Genomic DNA, 14,299 nt, shown 5'->3' on the forward strand with positions numbered 1-14,299 from the left:
AGACCTTTGTGACTTGCTTGGGACTCTTTGTAATGGGAGGTACAGGGTTCTCCTCCACGCCCACGCCCCTGTGCAGCCATTTCTGTTCGCTCCCTCCTCCTGAGGCTCTTCTCTCCTGCAGGCTGTGTTTTTGTTTACAAAGTTGGGAGCATCCCCTTAGGAGCATCTGGGGTCAGATGCTCTTCTCGGCTGGCGGCATGAGGGGGAACTTGGGACAGAGGCTTTCTCCTGGATGGTTAATGCTTTCTCTCTCTCTGACTCTCTCTGGCTTTCCTGTGCAGCCAGCCCTCGCCTTCGCGGAGAGGTCGTTTTGCATGTGGTTGTTGAACTTTGATTCGGTGACTCACGCTGAGGCACAGGCTTCAAGTCTCCCACCCTCAGTTGATTGCTTCTTCCTTTCCATTTTTTCAAACCCAAAGCAAAACTACCTTTGCAGCCGAACGTGACTCTGGCATCCAGGAAGTGGAGCGCTGGCATGAAGTGGCTCCTAACGGCCGTGTGGCCAGCCCCGGCTGCGCTCCCTGGCTTTGGTGACACCTGGCTAGCTGGGAGGAGAGCCGTGTGACAGCTGCGGGCAGCCAGGGAGCTGAAGGGAGTCCTGATATCCACTGTGAAGGCCTGAGGCACACGCCCTGCTGGTGAGTGCATGTCCCCTGGTCATTAGTCAGTGTGACAAACACTGTGGAGACTCGGTCCAGGGGTGGGAGGAGAGAGACAGAATATACGGGGGTGGGGGCAGGTCAGGGAGCATTGTGGGATGAGTGGTATCTTGAGCAACCTGATCTCCCACACCTTAAATTATTCGAAGTGCTCAGATAAAAAAAAAAATTAGGTAAGCATCTTTAATTTCCTTTAGGTGAAATCCTTGCTCGTTTTAGCAATGTATTTAATTTCAAGATGGTTTTTGTGGGAGAAGGGTTAAGCAGAGGAAGCACTTCAGTTTAAGTAAAAACTCCTGCTGGGGTCTTTGAAGGTCATTTAGTTTCATGAAATCAGAAGGATCAGGCCCGTGAGGCTCATTTTAAACCTGTCTCCACACTCCTGAAAGCACCTTCTGGACTCGATGTTGATGTGGGGGCGTCTAGTTTCCTGGCAGATCAGGGACATTTGGCAGCCCCCCCAAACACCATCTCTTCTAGAGGCTGGCTCTGTGGGCTTCCAGAAGGTCTATGGGGACATGGAAATCAGTCTTAATCTGATGGCAGTGAAGGCAATTTTGGCAAACTCCCTGCAGCCATTAGAAACCTCCGCCATGCCCCCGAGGGGATGAACTCCCCCCCAAGGCCAGGCGATACCCGCCCGGCCGTGCCAACACTGACATGGGAATAGGGTGGGAGTGGGATACGGCAGACCGTTTTGTTTGTTCCCAACTTTGTTTCACAGTTGCCTGGGATCTGGGCTGTAAATACTTGTATGTGTACCCAAACTAATACATAGCAGGACAGAGCCGGGGACCAGTTCCAAGGAGAAACAAAAGGCCAGGCCAGGCCACCCATGCTCACAGCAACACTGTTCACAACAGCCAAAAGGTGGCAGCAATTCAAGTGTCCGTGGACGTGAATGGATGAACAGAATGTGGTGTATACACCCAATGGAATATTAGTTATTCAGCCTCGCAAAGGAAGGAAGTTCTGACACAGGCCACAGCATGGATGAATCTTGGAGATATTACGCCAGGTGAAATAAGCCAGTCACAAAAGGACAAATACTGTATGATTCCACTTATGTGAGGTCCCTAGAGGAGTCAAATTCTTAGTGACAGAAAGTAGAAAGGTGGTTGTGGGGGGCTGGGGGGTGGGGGCGGGGGAGTGAGTGTTTAATGGGGACAGAGTTTCAGTTTTACAAAATGAAAAAGTTGTGGAAATGGAAGGTGTCAGTGGTTGCTTAATGCTGTTGAACTGCACTCTTAAAAATAGTTCAAATGGTAAATTTTGTTATATTTTACCACAACTTTAGAAATTATAATTCCCTTGAAGAAAAAAAAAGGGCCCGCCAAAAACACAGTCTTCGTGGGCCGAAGCCCTTGCCCCTCAGTGACTTCCCCAAAACCTAACTGTCAGCCCGGCTGAGGCGCTCCAGACCCGAGCTGAAGCAGGGCACTTCTGCACGGACGCTGTTTGGAAGAACTTCCTCCCCATCTCGCTGGGTGACCTCTGGCAGCTGTAACGTGCTGGATTGCTCTGGAGTTGGCAGAGATGACCCAGAACAGATGAGGGGGTCAGGGGCAAGGTGTGGAATGCTCTCGATCGGTGGCCCTGGGTAGCAGCCTCTGGCCTGGGCAACCTCAGGAATCGCCGCCCTTGGGAGTCTAGTCTCTCCCATTCATTAGCTGTGGGCTCCTGGGTAAGTCAGCAAAACCTCTCTTTTCCTCTGTTTTTTCACCTGCAACGTGAGTAATGAGGGAACCCTTTCCACCTCCCAGAGACGTTGGGATTTCCAAAGATGATGTACAAGGAAGCGCCTTACAACCACAGAATCCTGTGTGCTGTGAGCTACTCGGTCTCGCCACATCTTATCCGTCTTACCTTCTCCTCCTTCAGTTTCTCTTATTCTTTTCCTCAGGGGCTCTTCCAGTCAGGGGTTACAGATCTTTTGCCTGGGGGCCCTCAGCCTGGATTGGCTGATTCTAGAAGGACCAGGTCTGATCTGATCCCACCGTTCCATCTGTGAGGTCCGCCTTTCCTCCCCCCTTCCTTCCACGCTGTTGCGTTAGGCTCCCTCCAACTCTGGTTCAACCTGCACACATCTCCAGGTCGCCTTGACTACTAACCATAGCAGAGTGTTGCAATGCTGACCATGGTCAGAGCTCGTGCCGAGACGCTCAAGATTTCAAAGTGTTACTAGTCATCTGTGCTGTTTGTGACTTCCAGTCAAGATTGAGGAAGAAAACTGAAATTGTTCATACTTTCAGGTCTTAAAAATAGAAAGGAAAAAAAAGCTGCTGGCAGTGTTGCAGCTCGAAGGCCTCACATCTGAAAGGGAGGGTTGTGACCTGGGGGCCGGGGGAGGCTCCTGAGAACAGCTCCGCACCCCAGCTTTCTCCCTTATTTAGAACTTTTAAAAGGAAATGAAGTTCATTTTAAAGTCTCAAGGGGGGAAAAATAGCCTGTGAAGTAGGTGAATTCTTTCAGTTAATTTTGTGTAAAAACAGCTCTCCTGTCCCACGCGTAAGCTTTCAGAAGTCTCCTCAGAAAAGGAGCTCTGTCGGAACTTGAGGCTTCTGTGGACACCCGCAGGGGATGGGGGACAGGGCCTCACGCGCCCCCGCGCTCCCTCACCCCAGGTAAGGGCCCCAGGTTGTTTCATTTTGAAAATGTTCACGTTTCTGTCACACCAGGACGCAAAGTTACAAAACAACACAGACTCTCCCTGTAGCTGTTACTTTGTGACCAGAGAAGTCACCTGACCCAGTCGTGTTTTGGTTTTTCCATTCCTGCAATAACAGGACATGGCCTCCGTCCTGAACACAACTCAAGGCAGCACAGTATTTTTGGCGTCCGCTTATCGTCATTTACTAGCTGTATAGCCCTCACTCTGAGCCTTGGTTTCTTCACCTGTGAAGAGAGAATACTTTTATCGACCCTGTCTACCCACCAGTGAGGATAGGAGCTTCCGGTAAGAGTCTCCGGATGAACGATGTGGAAACAATGAAGGGCCCACGTGAACACGGACTCTGTGGTCATGTTGCCTGTGACTGTCTTTCTTCTCCTTCCTTCTCTCTCACTTTAGTTCCCTCTCTTTTCTTTCTCCCACTCCTCCTATCTCTTCCCTTCCCTCTCTTTCTTCCAAACCAAAATAAGTGCCACATAAGTGCGCACATAAGCAGGGAGGGGTGGAGGGGGAGTGGAGCTGGGCCCTCACGACTGGGAAGGCTTCTCGGAAGATGTGACAGTGGGGGTAGGCCTGGTGGAGGAGGGGTAGATGCTTCAGGCAGAGAGAGGAGCCCCCGTGAAGGCCTGCAGATCTTTTGGGGACAGCGAGCAACACCTGGTGTGAGGCTGGCCTGTCAGGCCGCGTAGGTGTCCTCTTCCTCCAAGAAGATTGGACCAAAGCTGGATCTCAGCGCGAGGGGACGACTGTCCTGAGAGAGAAGGCCTGGTCACTAGTCAAGGAGTAGAAGGTGGGGCTGGACTAGAGGCACGTGGCCAGTGAGACTGGAAGGTGGGCCAGGCCCAATGGTTAAAGGCTTTGACTCTCATACTGGAAAGTTGTGACACTTACTCTGCATGGGATGGAGGGACGTGGAAGTCTTTGATCAGTGGACTAACTTGATTAGAGTTGTTGGGGAGGAAATGCGGTGAGGAGGCCCCCAGGAGGCCCCAGGAGAGGTGCCGCCACCCTTCGGCCGCTTGCCCAGGTCTCTGAGGGCCTTTCTGGCCTCTCCTTCCCCCTCAGAGGAAGATAAGTCACTCCTCACCTGTGTTTTGAAAGCACGTTTTTCTAATCAAAAGTACTGTGTTTATCATCATGATTTATGGCTTGTTGTTCACATATTTTGGTCTGTGTTCCTGAATAGGTTGTGAAAGAATTGAAATTGGACTGTGTATTGTTTTGTTTTTTTTAACAGAAGTGAGTCCCAGCACAGTGCCTGGTGGCCAGTAGGTCACCAGTAAGTATTTGCCACACAAGTGAATGAATGAATGAATGAATGAACTAGGGTGGTGGTTGTGTGAGTGCAAAGGGGAGAGTGGTTATGGAAAATGTCCAGAGGGTAGAATTAATGACCAATTCGATGAAGAAGTGAGGGAAAGGGAGGCATCAAAGATGACTTTGCGATTCCTTCCTTGGGCCCTGGGGGATGCCGTTCAATGAGACTGGGAACCTGAGAAAAATGTTAGAGGAGGGAAGATAGTTTCAACTTTGGGTGTTAATTAAAGAAAAACCTATTCAAGTCCTCACATACACCAGGCTCTCTGCTAGGTGCTGGTGATTCCGAGGCAAACAGGTTGGAATGTAGTTCGCAGTTTCTTGAGAAATGGATAAGTGACTATTCAAATGCGTCATGACAGAGGTGTGAACAAAGTGCCGGTGGATGCCGTGACCAAGCTCCTGCTTATAGCTGTGGAGTCGGGGATGACTGCCTTGAGTGGCATTTGAGTTGAATCTTGAAGTTTAGCAAACAAAACAGAACACTACAGGTAGAGAGGAAAGGGTATGTGCACAGTGATAGAATGTTCTGGAATGCCTGGGGAGCCGGGAGAGATTCGGCATGGCTCTAGAAGAAGGGCCGGGAGGGCCTGGGATGGGCGGTGAGGTGGACAGAGGTCAGCCGCATTGTGACAGTTCAGCAGCCTGCTCAGGAATTTGGTCTCGTTCTTGTAGTTAACACAGGGTCAGAGGATATTTCTAAGTGGGGGGTGACATGGTACAACTTGTTCTGGAAATGCAATGCTGGCTACAAATGGGGGCTGGGCCCGATGAGATTGAGGAAGGAGATTCCTTAGGAGCCTGTTGCATTGTTACTACGTGTAGGATGAAGAAGGCGGGACTGGGGCTGGCCCCGTGGCGCGGCGGTTAAGTGGGCACATTCCGCTTCAGTGGCCTGGGCCTCGCCAGTTCAGATCCCGGGTGCGGACATGGCACTGGTTGGCAAGCCATGCTGTGGTAGGCGTCCCACATATAAAGTAGAGGAAGATGGGCACGGATGTTAGCTCAGGGCCAGTCCTCCTCGGCAAAAAGAGGAGGATTGGCAGCAGTTAGCTCAGGGCTCATCTTCCTTAAAAAAAAAGAAAAGAAGAATGTAGGACTGATGCTTGGGTGGGCAAGTGGGTAGTAGGTGATGGGTGTGAGAGGGGCCAGCCTAAGGGGGTGGAAAGACACCAGGCCTCTGTCCTGGGGCCCTGGGTGACACGTCTATAGGCCACATACTCGGAACCATCTACCTGGAAATACCTATTGGAGAGCTCTGGATTTAAGAAGAAACTTCTTGGTTTCAGAACCTCTTTTCACACTTAGAAACTGTTAAGGACCCCAAAGAGCTTTTGCTCATGTAGGTTGTATCTATCGGTATGTATCTTATTAGAAACTAACACTATGAAATTTAAAAATATTCATTTATTTTTAAATGATAATAAGCCAATTATGTTAATATACATGATATATTTTTATGAAAAACATATCCATTTTCAAAACCAAAAAATGTGTAAGAAGACTGGCACCGATTTACATTTTTACAAATCTTTTTAATATCTGGCTTAATAGAGGACAGCTGGATTCTCGTATCTGCTTCTGCATTTTGCAGTATCACGTGGCACGTGGTCTCTGGAATACTTCATGGTATACTCGTGAGAGGAAGAGAGTGAAAAAAAAGCACATTACGCCTTAGTATTATTATGAAAATAGGTTTTACCTTGCAGACTCCCTGAAAGGGTCTTGGGGCTCCCCCAAGTTTCCCTGGACCACACTTTGAGAACCACTGAAGTCGACTCAGCAAATTTCTGGTGAATGACAGCATCTGAGTTCCCATAGCCCTTTATTCAAACAGCTTGCGTGGTGTTCATCCCACGGTTATAACTGTGGGCCGGTGCTTAGCAAATGGTCTGAGCCGGAAGTACACTTGTGGGCTCATGGATACAAGAGCTGGTGGAGGGCGTGAGCAGGAGGGAAGATGGCCCAGGCGGGACCCCATCATTGAACAAAGGAGCAGAGACTAAGGAAAGAGCTGGAAAGACTTAGGAGGAGACTCAGGCCAAGCTGGACAACCTAAGGGAGAATAGAGTTTCAAGAAAGAGGTGATCCAAAATTTTTTGATTGAAAATAACAAGTAAGGGAGTGGTCCACAGTGTTGAAAGCAGCAGAGAGGTTGTATAAGGCGAGGAATGTGGAGATGCTGTTGGATTTGGCAGTTAGGAGGTCACTGGGAGTTTTGGTGTTTCTGCAGGCAGTGGGCCGAGGTGGAGTGGGGGGTGACAAGTGGGGGCTGCAGCAGAGGCCTGTCTCCCTAGAGGGTTGGCTGAGAAATGCCCTTCACCTGCCAGACCCAGTCATTGTTAGTTCTGTTCGGGTGCCAGCACTGTGGAGAGAGGCCCTGCAAGAGAATGGGAAGCCAAGCTGGGAAGCAAGAAGAGAGATGTAAATACTGCAGAAGATTCCAGTAGGAGACTAGGATCTGAAGATAAAGAACCTGTGATAGTGAGAAGGGCCAGAGTGAAGAGACAGGTGTGTAACCAATGTTCGTTGAGCATGATATGTAACAGGGAAAAATGAAAGACAGTCTGAATTTCCATCATCTGGCAAATGGTTAAACAGCACTCATTCATTCAACCAATATGCCTTGAGATTCAGCTGTGCCGGGCACCGTTCTAAAAGCTGGGGATACACTGGGCAGCAGAACAGATAAACTAGTGTGGAAAGATTTCTAAGATGCATTTTTATTAAGAAAAGCCAGTTGCTGAACAATAGATACAGTATGACACTATTTATGTAAAAACAAACCCCCCAAACAATACATGTGTGTATCTATTAGATATGCAAGTGGGTGCATGGAGAAAGCTCTGGAAGGGTGCAAACACTTAGCAATGGAGGCACGTGGGATTTTGGGTACGCATAGAGAGACATTACATCCTTCTATTCTTTACACTTCTGCGTTGTTTCCATTTTTTATAGGAAGTATATTTTCATGATTATTTCTGTAGTTTAAAATGTCTTTTGAAAAATGTAGGTCTTTGTGAGTAGAAAAGAGACAGGGACCCAGGCCGTCCAGGGTGTTCCTGTCGGTTTCATCATCTCTTTGTGAACGTCTGTCAGGCTGCAGCCCCCAGCGCCGCACCCCCCCCCCCCCCCCCCAGCCCCAGGGTGTAGACCAGCCAGTGACGCCCGGCTGGAAAGGATCAAGTCTGGGTTAGGACCTTCTATTTTAGAGGCTCAGTATGGTCTGAATTAATTGCTAGGGAAAGTTGCGCCAGTGCACAGAGCTGAATTTACATCTGAAGGTTGCGCTTCTTGCAATGGAATTCACCGGGGAGCAGTCTTCCCTATTTCAGCCGGGAGCTGTGCTAGTTTCCCAGGGCTGGAACTAGCCAAAACAAAAGACCACAGACTCGGTACTTATTACGTATATTTTTATTTTATTTATTATTGTTGTTGCCTCCCAGTTCTGGAGGCTAGAAGTCTGAGATCGAGGTGCTGGCAGGGTTGGCCTCTCCTTGGCTTGGCGGTGCCGTCTCCTCCCTGTGTCTTCACGTGGTCTCCCCCGTACCCATCTGTGTCCAGACCTCCTCTTCTTATAAAGGACACCGGTCGTATTAGGTCAGAGCCCACCTCAATGGCCTCATTTTAACTTAGTCACCTCTTTAAAGACCTGGCTCCAAATGCAGTCACATCCTGAGCTTGGGGGTTAGGCTTCAACATATGAGTCTGGGGACACAATTCAGCCCCTGACAGAGCGTCAGAAACATTGTTTTGGGCTGTGCACAAATGTCCCGAATTCTGGGTGGCCTGCTCAGCTGTCCTTGGTGCCTCTGGCGGGTGACCCCTGCGGGGCGCATGTCAGGTGAAGGCCTCTGGAGCTAGTAAAAGCAGCATGATTGCATCTGTGGCTCGCCAACCACACTGAGCAATGAAAATCCCCAAGGGGACCAGGCTCCGACACGATTTCCTGACAGATAAGGTGGGGCGGGAGCATGCGTAATTTGCCCACAGTAACCCGACAGCCTCCAGGCCAGGCTGCCAGAAAACACCTGATGGATGCTTTTTCTCTTTAGCTCATGCCAGTGGGGCTCTGCCAGGAGGAAGCCAGGGGCAAGACCCTCGCCAGGGGCCTGGCGGGCACAGCATGGAGCGCTCGAACAAGATGGAGTTCTTCCTGAAGCTGGGCTACCGCCGGGAGGACGTGGTCAAGGTGCTGGGCAAGCTGGGTGAGGATGCCCTGGTCAACGATGCACTGCAGGAGCTGATCCAGACTGGCAGCCGCCCAGGGGCCCAAGAGGCCAGCGCCGCGCCCCTTCTCGTCCCCAGGGGTTCCTGCGGACCCCCAGACTCCGCCCAGTTTGGGCTAGGGGCTGAGGTGGAAGAGGAGTGCGGAGGCCCAGCCAGTTCCTTGCGACCCATAGTGATCGACGGCAGCAACGTGGCAATGAGGTAGCTTTCTTCATCCTGTAGCAGTGGGATGGGAGGAGAACTGTTCCTCTTCTCGGTGGTTTGGTCCAAAGAACTTTGGGGCCAATGATTGGGGCTTTGAATCCCTGTTTCATCACTTAGTAGGCTCTGTGGCCTTAAGTAAGCCACTTAACCTCTCTGAGCCTCCCTTTTTCCAACTGTAATAAAGGTAGTTGTAAGAATTGGAATGGCACAAAATGCCCAGGACGGTGCTGGACACAGAGTAAGGGTTCCACAAGAGGTAGCTATTATCACAGTAACTCAGAGAGAGGCCCTCTCTGCGGAAGGCAGTGGATAATTGGGGAGGAGCCTAGGGTTGGGCCTTGGCAGATGTGGCTTCTTGTCTGGAGGCCGTCCCTGACCAGCTGCGTGACTCTGGAAAAGCCGTGGTATCTCAGTTTCCTCTTCCGTGACACAGCCAAGAGATACAGCTCTTCTACTTCCCTCGAGGTTATGAGAATCAGATGGGAAAGTGTACTTGAACTTGAATGCGCTGGAAGCCCTCTGCTGGGGTTGGTGGGGTTCCCGAGCCAGGTTTGAGAAGTGGGCCTGTGGCGCCCAAGCTGCAGACACAGTTGTAAATGTTTGTGTATTGACATCTTCGTGTGTTTCGGTGACGAGAGCATCGTGCCCCACCTTGTCATCCTTCCTGGCCTGACCGAGTTCAGCTGTGAGAGAATCTCTGCAGCCTCACCCACATGCCCCGCTGGGCGAGGAGAGGGCCTTGCCCAACCAAGGGCATTAATCTCCTACCTGGCTCCATTGCAGCCGAGCAAAGGGCAGCCCACAGGGAGTCGGTCTGTCCCTCACAGCTGTCAGTAGATGTGCTTCCCTTTTCGAAAGCTGAGCCGTGGGTGGCAATGGAGAGAAGCAGTGTTAGCAGCAGTCCTGAATGTGTCAACAGGGTGTCTTTTGGCTGACAGGCCGAGTGGTTTTCCCTGGGCATTTGGCTCACTTTGGATTGGGCACTGAGGGACGGAAGTTTCGGAGTGTTCAACCCAAGATGGCCCAGCCTTGGGGGCTGTTCCTACCTGCCCTGCTTGGTGTGTCCTGAGAGTGTTTGTTCAAGTGTCAGCCAGCTGGGTCTCCCTGGGCTTGATCATGTCAACCTTCCTACTCCCTGGGGCTTAGAGCTGGTCCTCAGGTCTCTACAACATTCTCGCATGTGCTCCAGTGTAGGCACCAGACAGGCCAGCCTATGAAATCCCACTTAATTCAAGATCTCTGGGGGAGTGAAACGGATTTTAAAGAATCCAGTAGGTCCTGAGGGTCCTGGAGAGAAGGTTTAATGGGTGTGAGAGGGAGCCTGTCCTCTATCTGACCTGGACGAGGCACTTCTTCTGGGCGTCAATGGAAAGAGGGCTTTGAATGTAGGATGATGTCGCTTAAATCGAAGACCTTTCCAGCCCTAAGATTATCCGAGGTCTGGGATTCCAGCAAAAGAGCAGATTGGCTGTAGGGTATAAAGACTACTTCAGGTGCTACAGGAAAGTGTAGGCATTCTCTCTTTGGGGACCAGATGCTTTTAAGGAATTGTGATACGATGGTGATGGAGGGTTTTCTTCTGGTGAAAGTCTCTGTTGTTACTTGGAATTCAAACTTAAACCACATCCTCTATTTGCACATGATGTGTTCTGGGTAAATCCATTTAGTCCCCCCTGCCTCCCCCAGCCTCCCACAACTGTAATTAGTTTAATCCCTTCATGCTCAATTTGTATGGGTTACAAATGGAAACCATCACTCAGGCTTATTATGAAGAATGTGCTGGAACATAAATGCTTTCGCACACTTGCTGCCTAAAAATCAGCTCAGTTAACCAGAACACGTGTATCCATGTGTATTCTCAGTGTGGGTGAGCATACATGTATGCATACAAATGTCTACACACACACAAACATCACCACTGCCCCCATCCCCTGGATTCCCCTCGTTAGCAAAAAGAGATGAATGACACAACCACAGCTTGATTGTGGGACTAAATTTGTTCAAGGGCAAGTCTGCAAGGGAGACGGGGTCTGAGGTTCAGCTCCATCCTCTGCTCCTTTGACAGTCATGCCTACTGTGTCCTCCAACCAGTGTTCCAACAGGACCCGTGACCCTCAGGCTCTGCTGGATCCTCCGTTGTGAAGGATGGATCTAAGTGTGGGGCTCACCCTTTAGAGAGGATGGATGGATGAAACCTAATGTGGTATCTAGTTATTATCTGTTGACATCAAAACTCAATTAACCTCAGAAACATGGTTTTAGAAACTCTCCTACGCTGAGGTTTTGTAGTATCGCAGACATTGCTGTTCTCTATTTTGAAGATGATACTGCTTCACGTGCTGTCTCGTCCTGGCAGGGGCAGAGGGGAGCTTGAAAGACAGATTGGGACACATGTCCTTTCTGCCCTGAGCAGGTGACAAGTGTCTTCTGTTGACAGCAGCATCGTCTAGGGTGCCCGTTGCCAACTGTGGCTCTGTCTCCTGGAGCCTGGGGCAGCGTCTGTCTTTGCTCACGGAGAACGACAGCCTGACTTTTCAGCAAATCTTTTCTCGTTGTCTTTGGGAAGCTGTGTTTCGGTGGACCTTTAAAGACCAGAATCTGTATTAGTTTCCTATTGCGGCAGTAACAAATGCCCACAAACACGATGGCTTAGCACAAATGTTATTGTCTCGTGATCCTGGCGATCAGAGTCCAGCATGGTCTTCCTGGGCTAAATCAAGGTGTTGGCAGAGCTGTGTTCCCTTCTGGATGCTCTAGGGGATGATAAGATAGATTCTAGGAGTCACCTGAATTCCTTGGCTCATGGCCCCTTCCGTCTTCAAAGCCTGCAATGGCCTGAAATGATATACAAAATGTGGAATGTGTAGACATATACGTATTTCTCTGGGGAGAAGATTCATAGCTTTCAATAGGTACTTGAAGGGTCTGTGATCTCCCAAATGTTGAGAACCACTGATGCAGAACGAGAAATTCTGTATGGGTAATGTCATGCTCTGTGGGAGGCACTAAGACACGTGTCCTCTGTTAGCTTAGAGAATGTTAGAGCTGGCCGTAGTCCTTGCATCTGACCCTCTTTGTTGAGAGAGGAAGAAGCACAGGAAGGGGCTAGGTGGGCTTGGCCAAGGTCGACACTGGCTCCATCAGACCTTGGCCTCCAGCCCTGTGTTCCCACCGTGCCACCCAGTGTAGAAGTTTCCATGGGCTTCTCTCCCCAGAGCTTCAGAATGTGTAGCCCAGTGCTGTTTGTCGTGGGTGAACCCAGTAGGCCTGGAGTGACTGCTGCTCTCTGGAGCTCACAGCATGGGTCCCTGGCCAAGTGCTTTCTCAAAGAAGTAGGAGGGTACTCGTTGGGAGCACACACGAGTGGGCCTGGGTCATGAGACACATCTGTCCTCAAGGCATTTGAATAGAACCACACCACCAAATTAAAAAAAGCCTTCTGTCTCCTCATTGTGACCTCAAAAGGAGTCCACTGGCTCTTACAAGGAAGACTGATGGCTTCGTTTATCAATTCATAACTGATGGATGCTTCACTGAGAACACTAAGTTGCAATGTGGGGAAATGCATGCTATAGGGACCTGGGGAGCCAGACCTTGGACTTGCCCCGTAGTTTTGCTGAATCTCTTGTTGTATTTCACATAGGAAACCAGGGAGGTCAGGGACAGGAGATGGAATGTGGGGCTTAAAGTCTGAAGTCCTGAGTGCTGACCTTTAGCTGGAGCTGCCCAACAGCGCTCTCTGCGATGATGGAAGGTTCCATCCCTGTGCTGTCCATTGCAGTGGCCACTTGCCATGTGGACCTACCGAGCACTTGAAATGTGGCTGGTGCTCCCGAGGAGTTGAATTTTAAATTGTATTTCTCTTGAATTAATTTGAATTTAAGTGTCAATAGCCACATGTGGTGAGAGTCTGCGTGCTGGTCTGTACAGCTCTACCTTTGCAGCTTACCAGCTGTGTGACCTCGGCGTGAGTCACCTGACTTTTTTGAGCCCCTGTTTATACAATTAAGAGGTTGGACTAAATAACAATGGTCTTAAATGGCTTTCCAAGTCTAACATGCTAGGATTCAAGGTGGTCATTTTATGCATGCATGAAAGAAATAAATGCATTTACTTCTGAAGGGATTTCTCTTCTTCTGCAGATGTTCAGAGAGAGTAACTTGCCCAAGGTCACAGAGCAGTAAGTGCAAGGCTCTGGATTCAGTGCCCTTTTCAAAGCCCTGCATTACCTCCAGCACCACGTACCTCTGAATTTCCCCCCAACCAGCCTTGAAAAGGGTCTCAAGGGGAGACCTGATGCCACATCCTGGGGCCAAAGCCTGCCTGTGCTGACCAGAGCCCTTCCCAAGCAGGATGAGCCCCGAACTTGGACTTGCCTGCTGCAGACAGGATGCGCTGGGCCCGCTCCCTCACCAGGGCCCTGGGTACTCTTTGCAGGACTGGTGCCCAGGATGCGCTCCTGCTGCTGCCAACTCTCAGGGCGTCACAGGTGCATGGAATGGTGGCTCTGATTGACTAGTGGCACAGAGATGATTTCCAAGCACGGTCCCCACACCTTCAAGGTGCATGCATGTGTGTGTGTGTGTGTGTGTACGTGAGAGAGGGAGATGTGAGCTGAATACACTTGGCCTTAAGAAAAAATGTCCAGGAGGTTTTAAACAGAAGGTGGCTCTCACTGAAGGTCGGTTAAAACCTGCATCCTGGTGTCTGGGAAGAACACTGACTCTCATGTGCCAGCTGTGGGCAGCGACCCCTTGCCGGGGGCAGGCGGACTCACCGGCGCCCCCCGTGGTGTGCTTTCTGTAGGCAAATATAGGAAAGGCGTGATTGGAAGGACTTCAGCTTGGGGAAAACCACCTGATAATTTCACATCCTCTTACTGCTCCAAACAAGGGTTTCATTTGAATGTGTCCTCATTTTGGGGTACAGGGGTTTTTGTTTGGGTGATTGTTGTTTACTTTTTAAAGTCTTAGGCACTTCAGCAGAATCTGGCTTATTCTGGGGGAACGGATCTTCAGTGGTGAGGGAGCTCAGGCTTACACTGGGAGTTTTCATCCGGCCCCTCTCAGGGGGTTATGGGCAGGAGGTGACCTCCTGGGATGGGATCAGACCTGCTTCTGAGCCTCTGAACTCCCTGTGACCAATGTTGGCCTTGGGCTCCTGCCCAAGTCAGTACCCATTTCTCCTTTGTAAGATGAGGGTGCCCAGGGCAGCCCCT

General features: G+C 50.3%; 1 protein-coding gene across 8 annotated transcripts in view; it reads left to right on the forward strand.

Moving 5' to 3' along the window:
* The first annotated feature begins 332 nt into the window (after positions 1-332).
* Positions 333-14,299, forward strand: part of ZC3H12D (zinc finger CCCH-type containing 12D) — a 31,297-nt gene continuing 17,330 nt past the window's right edge. For 2 of the 8 annotated variants that reach the window (XM_023633065.2, XM_070256515.1), the window contains exons 1-2: positions 333-638; positions 8,703-9,078. In XM_023633065.2, the coding sequence (XP_023488833.2) occupies positions 8,774-9,078 (305 nt within the window). In that variant the 5' untranslated portion in view covers positions 333-638; positions 8,703-8,773. Of the gene's footprint in view, positions 639-2,083; positions 2,344-3,443; positions 3,616-8,702; positions 9,079-14,299 lie in introns of those variants that run through there. The other 6 variants (XM_023633068.2, XM_070256517.1, XM_070256514.1 and 3 more) reach the window with 4 other exon arrangements.

Source organism: Equus caballus, chromosome 31 (assembly GCF_041296265.1).
Source record: "Equus caballus isolate H_3958 breed thoroughbred chromosome 31, TB-T2T, whole genome shotgun sequence".
Classification (NCBI taxonomy): Eukaryota; Metazoa; Chordata; class Mammalia; order Perissodactyla; family Equidae; genus Equus; species Equus caballus.